This window comes from Hemitrygon akajei, chromosome 32 (genome assembly GCF_048418815.1).
Source record: "Hemitrygon akajei chromosome 32, sHemAka1.3, whole genome shotgun sequence".
NCBI lineage: Eukaryota > Metazoa > Chordata > Chondrichthyes > Myliobatiformes > Dasyatidae > Hemitrygon > Hemitrygon akajei.
In genome coordinates, this window is record NC_133155.1 from 20,806,100 (window position 1) to 20,826,499 (window position 20,400).

The following is a 20,400-nucleotide window of genomic DNA, read 5'->3' on the forward strand; positions in this document are numbered from 1 at the left end:
GTCCTTGGTTTCAACATGTTCACTGCAAATCTTTCTGACAGTGAACCCCGGTTAATAACAAGAAAGTTTCTGTAAAAGTCTTTGGCTAAAAGTCCTATTGTGCATATTCCTGCAGTTTTTCTTATATTATGGCAATCCCTTAACAGCAAATAAGTTTTAATAGAGTAAATTGTATTGAATATTGGGTCAGCTGGTACAATGATAATATTGTAGAGAGATTTTTACACTAGGTCATAAACACAAGAAATTCTGCAGATGCTGGAAATCCAAAACAGGACACACAAAGTGCTGGAGGAACTCAGCAGGCCAGGCAGCATCTATGGAAATGACTAAAGAGTCAACACTTCGGGCCAAGATCCTTCTCCTGCACTTTACTGTAGATGCTGTACAAATAATTTTAGGTAAGTATGTGATGAATACAATATTTATACCATATGAGAGACTTGTTGATAAATTTGAGCAGTTATTCTTTTCACTCATATCTTGCAGCTGAGGGAACTAACTAGATTGGGCTTCTTTAGAACTTTCAAATCTATTCCTGACAACAGTTTAGTCAGTTTAATTGCCCTTAACCCTATTTCCTGGATGCTATAAGGTACAAATAAAGCCAGTTCCATTCAAAAGGAGATGTCTGTCAGAGATATAAATAAGCCAAGTACACAACATTTAAAAAAAAAATCTGGTCAAGTATTGGCATTAAAAAAAACAAAACTGCAAAACATTTGTGTCAAGTGAATGGAATTTCTAAAAAAAAACACTCTGGAACATGTTGGTCTAATACAAACAAAGGAATGAACCATGACTGATCAATACACATTCAGTCCCTGCTGTTCAACAAAGTTCAAAGTTCAACATAACATTTATTATCAGAGTACATACTTGTCAATTGATAATACATTTCACTTTGAAATTTGCATTTAGCTGAACAATTATGTCATAAGATCACAAGCCTATAGAATGGCCAAATATCATAAGTATCAGGTGGAGTTATCGTGCTCCTGAAATATATTAACCTGGAGCAGAAACCAATAAACAACAAAAAACAGAGGTAGAAATGCTTATCCTTCACACCAATAGAAATTAGATTCTAATGGTAAAAATTATGCTCAGTGTTTTATGAAGCACTGACATGCATATATACCCATCAATGGCTGACACTCCTGACTGCACTACAAGTATATGTTGTTCCTCCACTTTCTCACTCTCACTACAGTTCAAAGTTACTTCAGCGATTCTCAATATTACAAATGTTACGAATGAGGAGCAACTCTGATGGGCAGAAGGGTGCAGAGTCGCCCCCCCCCCCCCACTTTTTGAGAGTCGCAAAATCGCTATTATTTCGGGTCTGATACCAAGGAAATGAGAGAGATAACTAGCTCATACAAATTTATGAGAGAGAGGCACAGCACAGGTTGGAATGTCTCCTATTGACAAAGAGAGAGATTACTGCTATTGTCTCTTGGAGAAGGAATTGTGTATTGAGTACTGTTCTATTCATTGAAACCCCTCAGGGGGCAACCAGAGTGGTCTGGTTGAGGGATTGCATCATCCCAACCTGACTGACACCTGAGACCCCGTGAGTGGGGATAAAAGTAGGGTCTGGGGAACACCCCTCAGATGCACCAGGAGAGACACTACGAGACCGGTGGGGGCTTGTGAGTGTGTCCACCCCTGCCTGGGTGACGAGTCCTTCACGGAACGGTCTAGCTAAAAGACGAAGGGGTCATACATGAATGGCCACAAAAACAACGCATCAACGGATCAAGATCATAAAAGGAAAGTCTCAGTCTCTCTCTTTCTCTCTCTCTCTCTCTCCCTCCCCCCCCAAAAACTTGCAACACAGTGATCAGCAACTACTGCAGCCTGCATGAACTGAACTGAACTTTAGATTTCCATCGGACAATTCATTATCCCCTAGACAACGATAGAGCTTATTTCTTATTGATTATTATTATACCCGCACTTTTAGGTTTAGTATTGATGACGCATATTATCTGTATATTTGCATTGATATTATTTTTGTGTATTTTTACTAATAAATACTGTTAAAAATAGTATCATCAGACTTCAACGGATACCCCTATCTTTGCTGGTAAGATACCCAGTTACGGGGTTCGTAACACAAATCATCACTGAGACCAGGGTTAGAGTTGATACAAGGAGGGGGAGCCAAGAATCAGTTTGTCATGCCTCATGAGAAAGCTGGGCACCATTAGATGAGGTATCTTAGTTATCTTTATCTCCTGTGACAGAAGTTAATTTCTTTCCATCAAAAGTCGCTTGGTTGAAATGTAATTCAGTTGGGCTCATGACTTGAGGCTTGGCAACTGATGTGCAAGGGGAGTGGGAGCAGGTTAGAGGCAACCAGTGTAACAGCATTAACGTTGGATCTCTGAACAATAATCCAACGTCAATGAGTGAAAATGTACTCAGTGCTTAAATGCGATCTACCACGTGACAGGGAACATAAAAAGCAAAAGGGGAAACGAGAAGTTTGATTGAAAGGTACACTTTCTTTTAAGATTTTGTTTAATTAATCATTAGCCATTCTGGATGACTTCTGAGCATTTCAAAGCATCCAGCCACTTTGGAATTCACTGCTTGGAAACTTTATTCTGGTGCACAGATGTTTCCTTCTGTGATGTGAATGCATAATGTTGCTGTCCAACAATGTTAATGTTACTCTTGAGATGAGGGGAAAAAAACATTGATTTAACAAAGAAAAGAAACCTTACTCAACTTGCAAGAAATTATAAAATACTGCATCATTTATATATCATCTTATTTTGCACTTCATTATTCAACTATTGTTATTGGACAGTAAACTTATCAGATATTCCTGAAGGTGAAAAAATTTAAGTTGAAAACTGATCACATTTTAATTTCTAAATGGAAACATGTTAATAGCCTTATTACCATGAATACTTAAGTGTTTTATACTTAAATATCAAAGCACGATTCAAAGTTCAAACTTGAAAGTAAAATTATTATCAAAGTATGTATATGTTTTTGATCTTCTGGTAAGATGGCGGTGTGTGTGAACCAAAGATGCTAACTTTCTTTGTAAAATGTGTTTTTTACAATCCAAAGACAACTCTACTCCAGGAACTTTAGGTACTGCAGGGCTACTCCATCAGTGAGCTGCTCGCTGATCGGAGTAGCTGGACTGGTGTCGGCAGCAGAGCTGGCTTAGGTGTCCAAGGGGCCAGCTGAGATGTTAGAGAAGGAGCTGGTCGGGATATCGGAGGAGCCTGTCAGGATATCAGAATGTCAGGGGAGCTCACTGGGATGACGGAGAAGCCAGTTTGGGTACAGAGGAGCTGACCAGGCTGCAGAATGTGCTGCTGCCTCTTTTCAGAAGCATTGAAGTTAGTGCAGTGTAACCGTGGGAGATTGTCTCAGACATTTCACTTAGTCGCAAGACTTTGTTGGATGGTGCTAATGCAAGTTTCAGGAGGCCTTGTCTGATGATGGGACAGATGATATGGGAGCTGTTGCAATGAGGACTAGGCCTCAAGCCTCAGGCTTGCCTGCTATTGCACAATAGCCTGGCCACTCCCATCAGTGCTGCCCTCCCGTGTTCGAGCGGAGGAATGACAGGCTGGATTGCGTAGCCTGCACAGTGCCAGCAGACAGTACCATTGATTGCTGACATTGTCGCTCAGGATTTTGGACGATATATATATTTTATTTCGAGTGAATACGCTTCTTTGCTCGCTGTTTTGAATTATGTTACTTGCTATTTTGAATGTTTTGCACCTTGGCCTCAGAGTAACACTGTCTAATTCAGCTGTATCTAGGTATGGTTTAACAATTTGATTTGATGTCACAATACTATCCTGAGAGTCCTTTTCTTATAGGCATTCACAGTAGATACAAGAAACACAATAGAATCAATGAAAGACCACCTCCAACAGGACAGATAAACAACAAATGTACAAAAGACAACAAACTTGCAAATATAAAATGAGAAAAAGAGCTCAAAATATAAATAACAAATAAATAAGCAATAAATATCAAGAAAGCGAGTTGCAGCATCCTCAAGAGAAGGTCCAAAGGTTATGGGAACATTTCAATGATGGGGCAAGTGAAGTTGAGTGAAGTTATCCCCTTTGGTTCAAAACCCTAATGGTTGAGGGGTAGTTACAGCTCCTGAAACTGGTGGTGCGAGTCCTGAGGCTCCTGTACTTCTTCCTGATGGCAGCAGCAAGGAGAAGATATGAACTGGATAGTGGGAATCCTTGATGATGGATGCTGCTTTGCTATGATAGCGCTCCGTGTAGGTGTGCTCAGTGGTGGGGTGGACTTTGCCTATGATGGACTGGGCTGTATCCACAACCTTTTGTCAGCTTTTCTATTTAAGGGCATTGGTATTTCCACACCAAACTTTGATGCAACCAGTTAATATACTCTCCACTGCACATTTTAGAAGTTAGATCTACACACATTTGATAGCATGATCTGTCAGAAGCCCATTCGAGACCTTATGTATAGGGCTTCACTTTATTCTGAATACAGCCTAGTCACCACTTATGACACGTTTTGTTTTAACAGTGATCAAGGTAACGATGCTGGAAGGACCCAAGGAGCTGAGTGGCTCAGAAATTAAGATTTCAAAGAGTAAGTTTGGGGGGGGAGGGAGGGAAAATTGTGGCAACATTAACGGTTAGACCCCACCAAGCACAATTGAGAAAGAGTAATGTGAAAATCAGAGAGCACATGCTTCAATAGAAGGATTTATTTCTTTGAAGGACAAAGTTGTGGGTTCAAATCTCACTCGTGGATTTGAATAAATAGTTTTTAATGTATTAGTGCTGTTCTGAAAGTGTTTATGTTGGAAGAGTTATGGATTAGCCATTAAGCTGTGTGTCTCTTGTTTTTTCACATCATCACCAAAGATTTGAAAACTAACCAACATTAATTCCTCACCCAACATCAAGGAGAAAAAATCTGATGATTTAACCTAGAGATTCATTCACGTGATCTTTCATCTTAACATATCAAACTGGTAATTCATCTTATTGTGTAATCTTTTTATGGGACCTTTCTACTTGTGTTACCTTGGCACAAGCAAACTGGCTATTATAATTCCTACATTAGAACATTAACTACAGATTTTAGGTTGTAAGCTGCTCTGTGATCCCTGGTTATTTTCAAAATATTAATTCATCTTCTTTATTTATTTGCCTGATTAAAAAAGGTTCCAAGTACTAAAATAAATTTTTCATGGTAGAGATTTTTCATATAATAAGTATTAAACATTCATCAAAATGAGCCAATTTCTTTAATCAGTTCATTCATCTATTTATTGTGTTGAGTTCTTTGATATGATACATGAGTGAGGCTCCACATGCCTGGACATACTTACGAAAGCACTGCGGAACTTCCCCATTCCATGTCCCATTCCCTTCACAGGTAAGCACAGCTGGTAGAGAGAGCTGGTATCCTTCAGAGCAGGCATAGCTGATGCTGGCTCCCCAGCTGAAGTCTGATCCCACAGCCCTTCCATTGAGGACTCTCGGGGGAGGTTGGCATTTGATAGCTGCAAAAGGACAGAGACGATGAGAAATCCAACAGCGTCAGAACAACAATTGCAGCCTATCTCACTCCACTGCCAGCCATTCACTTCACAGTAAAAACAGCAGGGAAGGAGAATGATTTCCAAGAGATGGTGTACTTTGATTGCGAATTTAACCCTGGCACAAAAAGGAAAGAATCATGGACTTTTAGATGGGCTATTTTAATTTAAATTATGCTACTCAATTTAGCAAATGGACAAAAATGGGAATTGTGTTGATAACTTAAGTTTTAAAAGTTGGAACTACTAACTATGAGTGGTGCAGTTAGGTAAGGCAACCAAGTATGTTTTCCCTCAGATAGAAATTTCGAGTATGAGAGGGCCTAGCTTTAAGGTGAGAGGGGAAAGTATAAAGCAGATGTGCGGGGGAAGTTTTATTACACAGAGAGTGGTTCATGCCAGCGGTGGCAATCGAAGTTGATATGTTAGTGGCTATGATGAGGTTTATAGAGAGGTACAAAAACATGCAAGGGAATAGAGGGATCATGTACAGGCAGAAGAGACTAGTTTCATTTGGCATCACATACAATGAGGTCATCATGAGCCAAAGAGCCTGCCCCTGTGCTGTATTTTCTTATGTTCTATGTTCTTTAATTTACTCTTATTTTTTGTTAGAATTTCTATGACTAACTGTGGTCGAAGTTCATCTTTCATTTCTAGTGTTAAACATATATGGTGGAACAGAATATTGAGAAGAGACGACAATCCTTTCACCAGCAATCATTTTGTTCTTTGCATCGAAGACAGTCCTCTACCCCAGCGTCTTATCACTGAATCCTCCTTTAGTGCATTGATTTCCCGTGGAGGATAAAGCATACTGAACTACACAAAATTAAACTTCGCTTTTATACTTGGTCTTTTGCCTGATAGTGAGATGCTGTTAAGGGTGATCATTATTCTGGCTTAGAAAACTAAATCACATTAACCGAAAACTTGCAAGATGACTACCTGTCCCACCCACATCATTTAATTTTTCAAAGCTTGCTAATCGATATGCATTAAAGGGAATCTCATTCCTTAGCCTATCTGCCTAATTGTTCATGTCTGACTTAATATTCTCAATGACCAATTAATCTGGCCACTTGGCCACTCAGCATTATAAATTATTGGTTGGAACCAGAGCTGGTCACTGTCAACATAAATTGGAAAACGGTGTTGATTCTTTCCCACAAATAATCAGAGGATGGAACATATGGAAAACCAAAGGTTACAACTGAATAAAAGTACCAGATTATCTTTCATGTGCAACATCCTCATCAATACAGAAAATAGATTTTTAAAAAAGGCTCTGCAAAAGCACAACAGATGTTGATCATAAAATCGCTCAGGGCAAAATGATTTGATGTAGCATTTGCTGATGAAGTGAATCCATTAAAATGTAAATTTCATTTGACTGCAGCACATGCTCAAAGATAATTAAAAGAACACCAAATAGTTCAATGCGATTCAATAAGCCAAATCCTGGTTATCAATCAGTTGGCCACGTTTGTTGGATTTCTTGCCAATAGCAAAGCAATGATCAAACAGTGGATTAAACACGTCTGTTTATATTTCACAGCAGCATTCTGAACTTAAACCTCCCAGAAGTGTTGTCTCTAAGAAAAAGAGTATGCATTTTTATTGTACTTTTTGCAAAGTAAAAAAAATCCCAAGGCATGTCATAAGAGTGTGAGCCAACAATATTTGACACTGAGCCACAGAAACTCCATCTGGGTAAGAGAACTGGATAATTGGTCAAAGGTAGGCTTTAAGAGGGTCCTTTAGGAAAGGAAAGAGAAACTCTGTGGATGTATTTCTGAAGTTCAAAACCTGGGTAGCAGAAGAACAGTTAACGCATCACCAAATGCACAAATATGAATTACCCCAAAGAAGAGGAGGAATTTAAAATTCAATAATTCATTAAATAAATAATAACACAGGAGGTCAGTCTGCCGATAATGCTCACACTGGTCACAGATGGGGTGATTTAGGTTATTGCTACTGTCTATTTCTCAAACCATGGACTAGTTTTCGGCTCCACCATCCTTCCAAGCAGTTAGTTCCGGATCCTAACTACTTCTTACCTTATTCACCCTCACTCTGACCTCATTCACCTCCACGCTGAACTGACCGCACAACCTATAGACTCGCTTTCAAGGATCCAACAAACTCATGTTCTCAGTGTTACTTATTACTTCTTTTAAAAGTATATATTATTGGCATGATTTGTCCTCTTTTGCACATGTGGAGTTTGCCATTCTTTATAGTTTTCCATAAAATATTATCTTCACCAAAGGAAATATAATGCTCTCCTTCCCTCTGCCAGCCTGCAGGTCACTCTTGGGCAAGGTGTAGCACCTGCTTCGACCCCTGATCAGGGTCATGGGAAGGCATGGGTGCAGGTGGCAGATGGTCGTATGAGCATCTGGTGCATATCGCAAGCCCTGGTTATATGACCACTGACGCCAGGCAGACAATCTCTGAAAAGTATTGATAATGGCTGGGGTCACCCCTCTTGTGAAGACACTGCCCAGAAGAAGGCATCAACGAACACCTTCAGTAGAAAAAAATTGCCAGGAATAATCATGGGCATGGAAAGTCCATGTTTGCTCAAGACAAATGACATGGCACATAATGATGATACTGTAAACAGCTGCAAGAAAATGAATCTCAAGGTAGAATGTGCATTTAGATAATAAATTTACTTTCAACTTCGAACTTTCTTAGGTACAGAGCAATTTTCTCAACTACACTCCAGTCATTCTACCGTTTCCCCTAGTTACTGATATTTTTTCCAAGGGAAATAGATACCTTCTCCCTTCCTTCTGTAGAATCTTGTGATTTTATATGATTCAAATAAACCTCCCCTTATGTATGTTTTGTTTTGAAGGAATCTATTGAAAGAATCTACCTCACACTGATGGTTGTTTCTTCATTGCTACACCTGAAACTCTCTGAATATCTTCTTAGATCTTTATTTCATTCCCTCTCATGCTACCACATACTTCCTGTCATATAGTGACTGGATTGGTAACTAATATTCTAGCTGTGGCCTAATTATTCTTCTTTGTGGTTTCAGCATGATCTCCACATCCATATCCTGTGAACAAATAAGAAAAATAGGCCAAAAGTAGCAGAATGTGAATTGTATTTATTATTAAATAAATAAATAAATTGTATTAAATAAATGAAGAATTGTATAAATTGTATTTATTATTAAATAAATTAAGAATGTGTGCACTGTAGGCAAAGGTAGCTCTTAATATCCCCCTGTAACCTCCATTGAGCTGAGTTGCTAACTGGCCATTTCAATGGGAGATTGAAACATTGAGACAGCGGGAGTAACAGTCAGAGGCCTCTGCACTTAAGCGACCTCTTTCCCGATGCTGAAAGAGAGTCTGCTGATTCTTGAGTCAAGAGAAATTTGAAATAAGCAGTGCTACAAACTGTAACATTGAAATAGTGAGCAGAGGCGATATCTCTCCCTCATTAGTAAGAGAGGGGGCCTGTTGAGATGTTGAAACGTTGGGAAGGACAGTAGTTTATGAAAGACTCTAGACCATTGCCTCTGGGGGCTTGCTATTGCTTTCATGGTGGGTGGAGGGAGGTGGGGGGGGATGCTGATGCATTTTTGCTGGAACAAGTGTGGGGAGGGGGAGTGGATGGTTGATGCTTTGCTGCTGTTTGTGTGCATGGGGTGGGGGAGTGGGGCTTTGGGGTTTTAACATTCTTTTGTCATTCATTCTTTGGGGTTTTCAGTTTTTCTCTGTTTAATGGATGTCTGTGAAGAGTAAGAATTTCAGGTTGTATGTTACATATATTCTCTGACATTAACTCGAATCATTGAACCATTGAACGTTGTGGGTTGTGAGACACATAAAAAGCTGACTGAGCAGGGTTAGCAGCTTTCCTCCCCAAGACAAGAGGATGATTTATATAAAAATGTTCTACGCTTTCCTGCTCCTCAATTCTTACACTACTAATTTAAATTTTAACTGTAATTAAATATCCCTCCCCTCCACTTTAATGGAAATTGAATTAATAGCTTTGGAAAGGGGATGTTAAGTTCAAAGTAAATTTATTATCAAAGTATGTATGTGTCATCAGTCATTTCCTTCCAGGCATTCACCGTAGAACAAAGAAATACATTAGAGTCAATGAAAAACTACACACAAAGACTGACAATCAACCTATGTACAAAAGAAGACAAACAGTGCAAATACAAAAGCAAAATAATAACAATCAAGTAAGTAAAGTAAATAATACTGAGAACATGAGTTTATGAAAGTAAGTTCATAGGTTGTGGAATCAGTTCAGAACTGAGGCGAGTGATATTCCTGAACCTGGTGGTGCAGGGCCTCAGGCTCCTGTCTCCCCTTTCCGGTGGCATCAATGAGTGGAGAGCATGGCCTGCTGAGTGGGCTCCTTGACGACGGTTATTGTGTCCTTGTGGCATCCCTCCTTGTAAATATGCTCAATGGAGGGGAGGTCTTTTCCTATGATGGACTGCTAAGTTAACATGACTTACCATGGTACGTTTGTAAATTAAAAATGTTAGGCAATAGTCTTTTGTCATCACCACTCAAAATTTCCAAAAATATCCTTTACTTCAAATTAAAAAAGGTTCTTCTATAATGAAAATTCTGATTAAGATCACATACTTCATATTTATTCACAATAAATCAGTTTTAACAGGTGTATCTACACGTTTGTATATTGGTTGTTATGTGAGTTAAGTGCGAGACTGAAGCAGCTGTGAGAGTAATGTCGGGGTCTGGCGTGAAATGATAGCACCTAGATATGTTGAATGGGCACATGACAAAGTGATTCTTGTGCTCTGTAACTAACACCAGACTAGGATCAATCCAAACATCTCACATTTTTCTTCTGTGGAACTTAAAATCAGTCTTTTTTTATTTGAACAGTTTTCTCCAATTTTATTTCTGCCTCTTCTGTTCATGGTATTCACTTTTCAACATAATTAAAATAATGAATGAAGCAGGTAGATTCACGATGATCATTCAGATTCTCTCTCCTTTAACAATGGAAAATAATCCTGGCTGTCCAACTCAAGTCCCTCGGTCAAAAACCCAAAATGACAACAGTTTGTTAATTGGACTTAGAGCTGAAACAATTGCATGCAACATATAATATTAAAAAAAAGCTTAAGACAATTAAAAGGGACAGTACAGTGTAGAAGCAAAATATATAATGGATGATTTTATTAAAACACAGAAAAAGAATCACAAATCACTTAACACCAAATCTATCTTGCAGATCATCATAATTGACTTACGTCTGCAGATTGGCCTACTTCCATTCCAGCTTCTGTCTTTGGTGCATGTGAGGGCGGAATGACTCATGGAATCCATTGTGAAGCCAGGCACACACTGAAATACTACTGTTTTATTGTAGGTGAAGTCATTGCCCAGTCTGATCCCATTCGCTGGCAATCCGGGATCACCACAATTAATCACTGTAAGGGAAAGATCCAATAATACCCAATATGTTCTTCATATCTATGCTGTTTTACACTGTATTAAAGTAGTATTCTTCTAGCTGCCACATACCAATGTCTTTCACATGTATTGTCACACAGTGAAGTCCTTATCGGAATGAGAAAGAGAATCAGGAATATTATCACTGGCATATGTCATGGTACTTGTTTTGCTGCAGCAGTACAGTGCAAGACACAAATGTACTATGAGTTATGACAGAAAAACAAACAATAATACCTCTGCAGAGGAATAGTGAGGCCTGAGGTAGAGATACCTTATTTATTTATTTATTGAGATACAGCACAGAATAGGCCCTTGCAGCCGCACCGCTCAGCAGTCCCCCGATTTAATCCTAGCCGAATCACAGGACAATTTATAATGACCGATTAACTGCTAACGGGTACGTCTTAAGACTGTGAGAGGAAGGCCACTCAGTCACGGAGAGAACATATAAACTCCTTACAGGCGGTTGCAGGAATTGAACCCGGGTTGCCTGTACTGTAAAGTGCTGTGCTAACTTCTGCGCTACCATACCCTTAAAGAATTTTTGCATATTTCAACTGAGAGTCGCAACTTGATCTGTTTCCTAATCACAGAGCTTGTAGAAGACCAGAGATCTTAATGAGATAATTCAAAACCTTCAGAATCTATTTCATTCTACATATCCTCCCCTCTGCCAGCACTATGCTAGTAATTGCAAAAAAAAAAGGAAAAATTAGACAAGCATTTAAAATGTTAAAAACGTGATGAGAAGACCCAGAAAATCAATCGGAAGAGAAAATGCTCAGTGCTTTCAGCAAACTCCTTCAGAAAATGATAAATGAGAAATGTATTTCCAGTGTTTTCTTCTCATGCCTTACAAGAAGTAAAAATTACATATTGGGAAAAGGAAGAATAAAAAGTACTATGATTAAACAAATCAGGAAAATAAATTAAACCAAAGCTTGTTGGACAATATTGTGCTGAGATTTGAGAAGCTTCAGTGTTAGAATTTCTGAAGCTTACCTGTAAAGATTTACCATCCTGCACAGACAAAAATAATCTGTTTGACCAATGATTTCTTCCTCCTGGGTTGAAGATTATAATATATCAAGCTGAGCTGTATCATTTAAGAATCTATTTTTCATTTCCCAGATACTATAAAAGTTTTCAGCCATGACATCATTCCTTCCAAGATGGCGGCTAGAACAGAAGCTTTCTCTGCTGAACGTCATATACCCTGTCCGTGCTTTAACTCTGACAAGACAATATGCTTATAAATGCAACTTGTTACATACAGTATGTAAAATGTCATCCAGCAAAATTAATTTTGTACCATAGCAACTGCTACTGGATGTGAAATAGACATAGAAAAGAAACTGACCTATGCATTGTGGGGGGACACTGGTCCAGGTCCCATTCATCGTACAGTGCCTGGTCAACAAACCAGTTGAGTAGTAGCCTTCACGACAGGCATAGGTAATAGAACTCGAGAAATCCAGCCTGTTGCTGTACACTATCCTGGCGTTGCTCGGTGTTCCAGGGTTTCCACAGGAGACAGCTGTGAATGGTAAGAAGAAAATTACAGCACAGGAATGGATGCCAAATATTATCTATTGACAATCATAGGCCAGCTGACAAATTCTTAGTATTGTTCTGAAAGTTCAAATGATTTGTCTAAAGGATATGTGGAAAGGACAGCTAAAGCTACTTACTTCCGTTTGATGTAAACTGTTACATTGTTTGTCCTTATTTCCCTTTTCTCAGCTGACTGATTTATATTTATGTCCACCTCAGCATAACATGCTTCATTATCTCACAGGTTTTCTAATCATAATTTTTGTTTATTGAATGGTTTTCTTCATTCAGTGTAAGATATTGCAGAATCCAGTCTCCTCTCCTATCAGATTCTTTCTTCTCGAGCCCTTGACCTTTCCTACCCACTTGGCTTCACCTACCACCCTTCAAGCCTGCTTCCTTTCCCTCCCCCCCATCATTTTATTCTCCTCCCTTCATTCTCGTTCTTGAAGAAGGATCTCAGACTGAAATGTCGACTATCTATTCATTTCCATAAATGCTGCCTGACCTGCTGAGTTCCTCCAGCACTTTGTGTGTGTTGCTTTGGATTGCCAGCATCTGCAGACTTATCATGTTGAAGTACGATGTGGATCTCGTTCCCAACCTCAGCATTTCCCACGGAATAAGACTGATACTTCTTGTGTTGCAATAAGCAAATTGAAGTTAAAGTATGATGAAGTATCTTGGAATTGAGATGTTTGGATTAAAGAAAGTGAAATGAAAACATACCTTGTGCTCTAGTGTTTCCATTGCCTTTTCCTGTGAGCAGGCACAGTGTGTTATAACAGAGAAAGTGTTTCAAGCTGCTCTGTCAATATTGCCATACCTGCTACTTTTTAAAATGCAGCCTTTCCTCATTTTTTCAGTCTAATTACAAGCAGAAATATATAATGTGGTGAGGGGGATTGACTTGGTGGATGTTTCCCATTGGTAAGGATGTCTCAAATTAGGAATGCTCCAAAAGTAAAGTCTCCCCATTCCAGCTGGAGGTTAGAAGGAGTGTCTTCATTAAAAGAGTTATGAATCTCTGTTCTGGAGTGTGCTGGAGACAGAGTCATTAAAAACATCCAAGTCTGATATTGAAACACTTCAACTACAAAAGGGTTGAGAGATAAGGAAACAGAATGGGAAAATGTTGAGGTCAAGATTAGATCAGCCATGATCTTGTTAAAGAGTGAGGAAGATCAGAGGGCCAGTTGGTCTCCTCCGCTCCTGTTTCATCTGTTCTTCTGTTTTATCAGTACTGTTTTGTTATTACTCAGGGACATAGCGGTTAGCACAGCGATTTACAGCGCCATCTTTTAGATTCAGCTCTGCCTGCTGCCTGCAAGGGGTCTCTACGTTCTCCCTGTGACCGCATGGGTTTCCTCTGGGTGCTCCGGTTTTCTCTCGCGTCCCAAAGATGCATATTTTAGGGTTAGAAAATTGTGAGCCTGCTATGGCGACATGGGAAATGTGGTGACTCTTGCAGGCTGCTCAACACAGTCCTCACTGATTTGATTTGACTAAAACATCACACTTCACTGTATGTTTTGATGTATATGTGGCAAATAAAGATAATCTTTATATCTTTCTGAATGAATTCCACCCTATCACACTAGTATTTTTAAACATTATTCCTATTGGGAAATGCTGCTGTAGTTGCAACAGGTAATTTTCATATGTTCATTGTAATAATAATTTTAGCCTAACTGCATTTCTGATGGTCCATCTATATAAGAATACACAGATGCAGTGCAGGGCTCTCCTTTGGTGTATTTGCCTATCAGTGATATTTGGACTTATTGCTCAGTCAGATATAACTCTGATGCGCAGAGAGCTCTGTGTCACAATCAAGGCACTTCCAGATTATTAGAGATCTCAAGCCTAACCAAAAGGAATACAGAGCTGGAAAATAATTTAGCTCTAAACACCAATGTGTGATATTTTCCTGCAAGCTCCTAAAAGTCGACCATTCAACAAATGGTAAGATTTGAAGACGTAAGATTTGGAAAGAAGACTAGTCTTACTAAAAGAGAAGTTGGTAACATAAAAGTTAGTATTTAAAGAGCACACAACAATAAATATTGTAGAGGTGTAGGTGAAGAAGTAGAGTAAAACAACCTTACTATGTACAAACTGTTAGATGATATTGTGGTAGCATGCTAAATAGGAAGGTAGATGAGGTGGGATATGGTCATACATGATAACTAATGTGGGAAGTCAAGGCACCGAAGGGTAAAAGGATGAAATTCAACAATGGAACTTAATGATGAATGAAGATGATGAAGGGTCTGAGAGAGGAGTCAAGTTAGCAAATCTTACAATGGCAAACTGTGGATTCAGCTGGCGGAGATGGGGTGATTGTGTAGGAACAATCATGTATAAAGACAGGAGGGGTAAACATATCTATCGCAGGACAAATGAAGAGAAATTTCAGTGAGGGATGGGCGCAGAGAGGAGATGACAGAGTGGGGCATAGCACAGTAACACAGAAAGGGAATGGGAACAATGACAGTACTGGTTGCATGACAGGGAGAATTAAAATGTAAGACATAGAGGAATGTCACAGTGATGGTTAATACAGTACAACGATGAGATCAGTGGGTAACAAATGTGAAGAATAAGTGAAGGGACAGGGTCCATGACAGAAAGCAAGGAAAGCAAGGGTTGTGACAATGTGCAGTACAGTCGATGAAGAGTAAAGTCAAAGAGACACAAGTACAGTGCGAACTAGGCTCAATACAGGAGTTGGGCAGTGAGAAACACAATGTTACTTTTACAAATTGCCTTTTAAAATTTCCTCTTGAGTTTGAAGAACTGCAGCTGAACCACACATTATAGGATGGTTGTGTTCCTAGAAAGTGATTCGTATTGTAATTTTCAGTCAGAAATCTGCAAATTCTTCAAGGAAGGCGAGTTGAAAAAGAATAATTTGTGTTGATTTATTAACTTTTTCCCCATACCAGTCCTACAAGAGAGAAGTTTATTCTGTATCACACAATTTTGGATAGTTGCTTATGAATTTTGTAAAAGCAAAATTCTATTACCAAACAGCCGTAATGCAGTGGTCATCTTTAAATATGATCATCCACAGAGATGCAGGGAGTACATTATAGTTTCAGAACTCTTGCACTACAACACGCAAATTATTCTGTTATGGTAATTATTTTATATGAAATAATGTCAGAATATTAAAATAAATAAAATGGTATAGTCCTTCTGTTCCAGTGTTCTATTGTGTAGTTCAGGATATGGGACCTCAGTAATACTGATAAACATTAGAGATTCTATAGATGCTGGAAATCCAGAGTAACATTTTGGTCTCCGTCTGAAATGCCGACTCTTTATTCCTCTTCACAGATCCTGCCTGACTTGTTGAGTCCCTCTAGCATTTTGTGTGTGCTATCGTAATGCGAATATCCCATTTTCCAGATGGATAATTCATTTCAAGGACTCCTCAACAAGTATGGTGATCACCAGCCCAAATCAGGGTAAAATTTCTATTAACTCCTGAGCCTGTATATTAATTCTTCTTATATCTACCTTCTAGTTTTGCTTGATGAGTTTGCAACTTTTACCAAACTTTAAAATTGTGATCTGATTTTGTGTATATCAGGACACAGAAAAAGGTTCCTTTCCTTATTTCCACTCATTACTTAATCAACCTTACAGGTCCTTAATTTTTCCACATTAGTTCATACTAGCGGTCATTCCCATTCTGTGTTCCCTAATTACCACACCCATCCCAACCCTTCCAAATGCAGAAACAGGTCATTTAGTTGTTTAGAAATTATTTAGAGTGGCGGGGTAGAGATACGTCTCTACTAAAGGAGGTGTAAGGTGCTCCTTTCCTCTACTAGCCTGCAGGTCCACCTTGAGAAAGGTGTAGCACCTGCTAAGCACCCCCCCCCCCCCCACCAAAATCAGGGTGACGTGAAGCCTTGGGAGCAGGTGGTGGATGGTCCAATGAGCAGCTGTACATGTCTTGGTTATGTGCCAACTGATGCCAAGCCAACAATATCTGAAGAGTATTGATAACGGCGGGGGTCAACCATCCTGTAAAAGCACTGCCCAGAAGCCGGCAATAGCAAACCACTTCTGTAGAAAAATTTGCCAAGAACAATCATGGTCAAAAACATGATTGACCATGTCATATAACACGGCACGTAATGATGATGATGATTTAGTTCAAGACTAATCTCAGGAAAGATATTACACCAAGTTACCAAGCAGTTTGGTTCAGTTTCAGACAGTTGCCATGGAGAAGGTGGCTAGGAAATCATTGCCAAGAGCGAAGGGAGAGGAAGAACTGAGAAATAAGAAGAAATTATAAATTGACTTCTTCAGTAACAGCTTCAAAATAAATCACCTCCAGTCTCTGATTTCATACTGTAAACTTGTTAACTCCCTCCACAGCTAAAAGTGCGCTTTCATGGAGTGGGTGATGTTTCTAATCTCTTTACAAACATTGCAGCTTTTGACAGATTCCCCCTACTACCATATTACCTCAGTCTTCACACATTTCTTGGAGGTGTTCCCATAACTCCAGACTGCTGCTGCCCTCAAAAATATTCAAATATTCATATTTCCAGCACAGTACTAATGAACTTACATGAGAGGTATTGGTAGATTGTGTTGTTAAACAGGGCCCTGGAGGTTGGACAACCAGCTGCATGTAGCTTAAGGGAAGTATATTGTTTATAACTACAGTGGAGCAGGTAATCGATCTATGGGAAGGATTAAAAAAAATCTATTTATGTTATTATGGATTTCTTTTTACAAATAAGTATGTTGATTTACATTTTACTGAAGATGCCAAACACATTTTGGAGGGGGGGGGGGATTTTGTAATGGGTTCTTTGGGTTTCTTGTTTTGTGGCTGCCTGTATCGATGGATCTAAAGCTTGTATAATGTATACACACTTTGATAACAAATGTATTTGAACTTCGACATGATCCATGTGATTCTTGTTTGCTATGGGAAAGAGGGAGCAGCCTCTGGGTTATAATATAATTCTGTCATTACAGTTCACATTATTGTCCTTAGAAGGATCACACACAAAATGCTGGAGGAACTCAGCAGGTCAGGCAGCACCGATGGAAATTAATAAACAGTCAATGTTCTGGGCCAAGACCCTTCCTTGGGACACCTTTACAAAGATATGCTTGGGAAAATTCTTGTAAATTTTTGAGTCATTTCATACTTCTTGTTATGAAAGGAGAATACTGGGAGAAAAATGTACAATGATCAATTAACCTACCAACTGGTACATCTTCGAACTGTGGGAGGAAAATGGAGCACTCGGAGCAAACTCATGCGGTCATGGGGAGAACATGCAAACTCCTTACAGACAGCGCAGAATTAGATCTGTTTGCTGGTACTGTACTATGCTACCATGCCACCCCATTATATAAGTGAATGCTTAAAAATTAACTTACTGACTACAACATGTGTGCTTAGGTTAAACAAATATGAATGTCTTGAGAGGGAATTAACCCTAAAATCTCAAGCACAGTGTCAGGAGTTTACATAAACAAAGCAGACAGGTTTCCAAATAAGTAAATATTGGAAATTATTTGGAAACCTGTGCTAACTTTGTTGCCTTCTCTGAAAATGTCATATTTTCAACGGTTGCTCTGTTTTAATGCAGTCCTGAATTCTACTGCATGTCCTGGTTCAGGATGCTACCTTGGACACAATGATGTGTGGCTTTGGTGGGATCACATCTAGAGGTAATGCACATTGGGTTTTTTTCCCCATTACAAGGAAGGAAGGCATTTGATTTTTCCTGGGGATGTTGAGGCACCTTTAGGACGAAATTCAGAGTATCTTGGTATGTTCAGAGTATTTCTCTCCTAAATATGTGTCTTGGAGAAACATATTCAATGGGCTTTATCACAGCTGTAAAGTACACTCACGTAGAAAAGTAACACAGAAAATGATGGAGGAACTCAGCAGTTCGGGCAGCATCGAGGGAGGGGAATAAATCCTTGATGGTTTGGGCCGAGGCCATTCATCTGGATTGGATAGGAACGGGGTAGAAATCAGAAGGTGGAACAAGGGGACTGAGCACAATTTTTCAGCAGAAACCTAGTGAGGGGGAAGGTGAGCGGTTGGGGCAGAGGGGAATGAAGTAGAAAAGTAAGTTTTGGCAAAGGGGAGGTGAAAATATTCACAAGTTTCTCCTCGGGATTTTTTTTATTCACATGGATTATAAACCATTCACTTCTCTCTTCACTTCAACAGTTCTTGTGAATTATATCTGAAAACTGCACACCTTTGAAAGATTCCAGATTTTCTGCCCACATAATTTTGTAAAATTAAAGAAAAATAATACAAGAAGGCATTGTCATAAGCTCTAACTTAGGGAGTTCCAAAATTAGATCAAAGCTTTTATGAAATTTCAATGTCACACATGGATAGAGTTTTACGGAGCATTCATCTGCTGAGAATCAGCTGCAGTTGATAAATGTAGGCTGGAGGAATACAAGATCTGTATGCTGGAGGAGAAGGAATGCATGGGACGGCCGATCAAAACAATTCAAACTGATGCCATAAGAAGCATAGAAGGAGAATCAATTGCTCGGAAAGGTCACTTTCTAAAGATTACTCATCAGTAGATTTCCAATTCAATACCTGCTAGGATGTCACATTGCTTATCACAGGATACAGGAGGATTAGAGCATACATAAGCCCAGGGTTAAACCATCAGTTTCACAAATAGTCTGGAGTTGTTCTGATTGTGAAGAGGAGGGAGCAAACATACCTCACCTCATTTTGTCTCGGTTCTTTCAAGGTAGCTGTGACATGTTTGGTGTATGAACATTAATAGTAATGTCACTGGTTTCCTTATACAAGATGTTGATGGATCCTCTTCATGATTACTTTAGTCCTTCAGACAACAATCAGTCCAAGCACCTCACCGCAGCCATTTTGAGTGAATACAATTTTCAAACAAGATTTGTTGGCTGATACTAGTGCAAGATAATAGAATTTTGTTGGGATAACACGCAGAGCACTGTATGCCATATATGGTTTCTATATGCATGGAGGAATATATTTGATATAGATTGCTGCTACCACAGTGCACTGGATTGATTTCTGGGATGAAGAAATTCCCCTATAGGAACAATGACTTTGCAAGATGGATATGCTCTTTACAGTCCTGACAATACAGGTTTTGCACATTTAAGATTCTTTCAAGTTTAACGGGATAGGTACTTAGAAACTGCATCCCTTAGCTCTAGAGTCTAAAAGTTGGGTGTCATTATCTCAGCATAAGATTTTGATAACATAGGATAAAAATGAGCAGTCACTTTTTTTTATCCAAAGCACTAGGAACCTTTGCATTCAGCTTCGAGTTAGAGAATCCCAATGGAATTTTAAATTCCAAAAGGATTCAAGGGCAGAGGAATAGGATAAGGAAGTAGAACTAAGGCTGAGAACTGAGTTAAATCTTATTGAATGTAGGAGCAGGAAGTAAATGGAAGGAGGGTGGGTGTAAATGGCTCATTCTTACTTTTTTAAAAAGTTTAATGCTCTAAATAATTGTTTAAACATAGTTTAGTGATTTATAAATAAACCTCTGGAAAATTTTTGATGTTACTAAGTGATGGGAAGGAGCTTTCTATTACTTGCAGATGCAGGAAGCCGTTGTGGAATTCTCGTAATGTTGTGTCATTTATGACCTCAGAGATTCCAGCATTTTATACATTATATCCAATTTTCAATGGCCTCAGCTTTTCTTTCAGGTATTTTCATCAAATTTAAATGAATATTCACACGTAGTTAACGGGTATCATCTT

The 20,400-nt window shown here is 39.0% G+C and overlaps 1 protein-coding gene across 1 annotated transcript in view; it reads right to left on the bottom strand.

The window, feature by feature from the left end:
* csmd2 (CUB and Sushi multiple domains 2) overlaps nucleotides 1–20,400 on the bottom strand; it is an 896,539-nt gene that overhangs the window by 59,025 nt on the left and 817,114 nt on the right. Inside the window, exons 54-56 of the mRNA XM_073034487.1 lie at nucleotides 12,419–12,595; nucleotides 10,854–11,033; nucleotides 5,369–5,542 (exon numbers count right to left, since the gene is read on the bottom strand). Of these exons, the coding sequence (XP_072890588.1) occupies nucleotides 5,369–5,542; nucleotides 10,854–11,033; nucleotides 12,419–12,595 (531 nt within the window). The remainder of the gene's footprint in view (nucleotides 1–5,368; nucleotides 5,543–10,853; nucleotides 11,034–12,418; nucleotides 12,596–20,400) is intronic.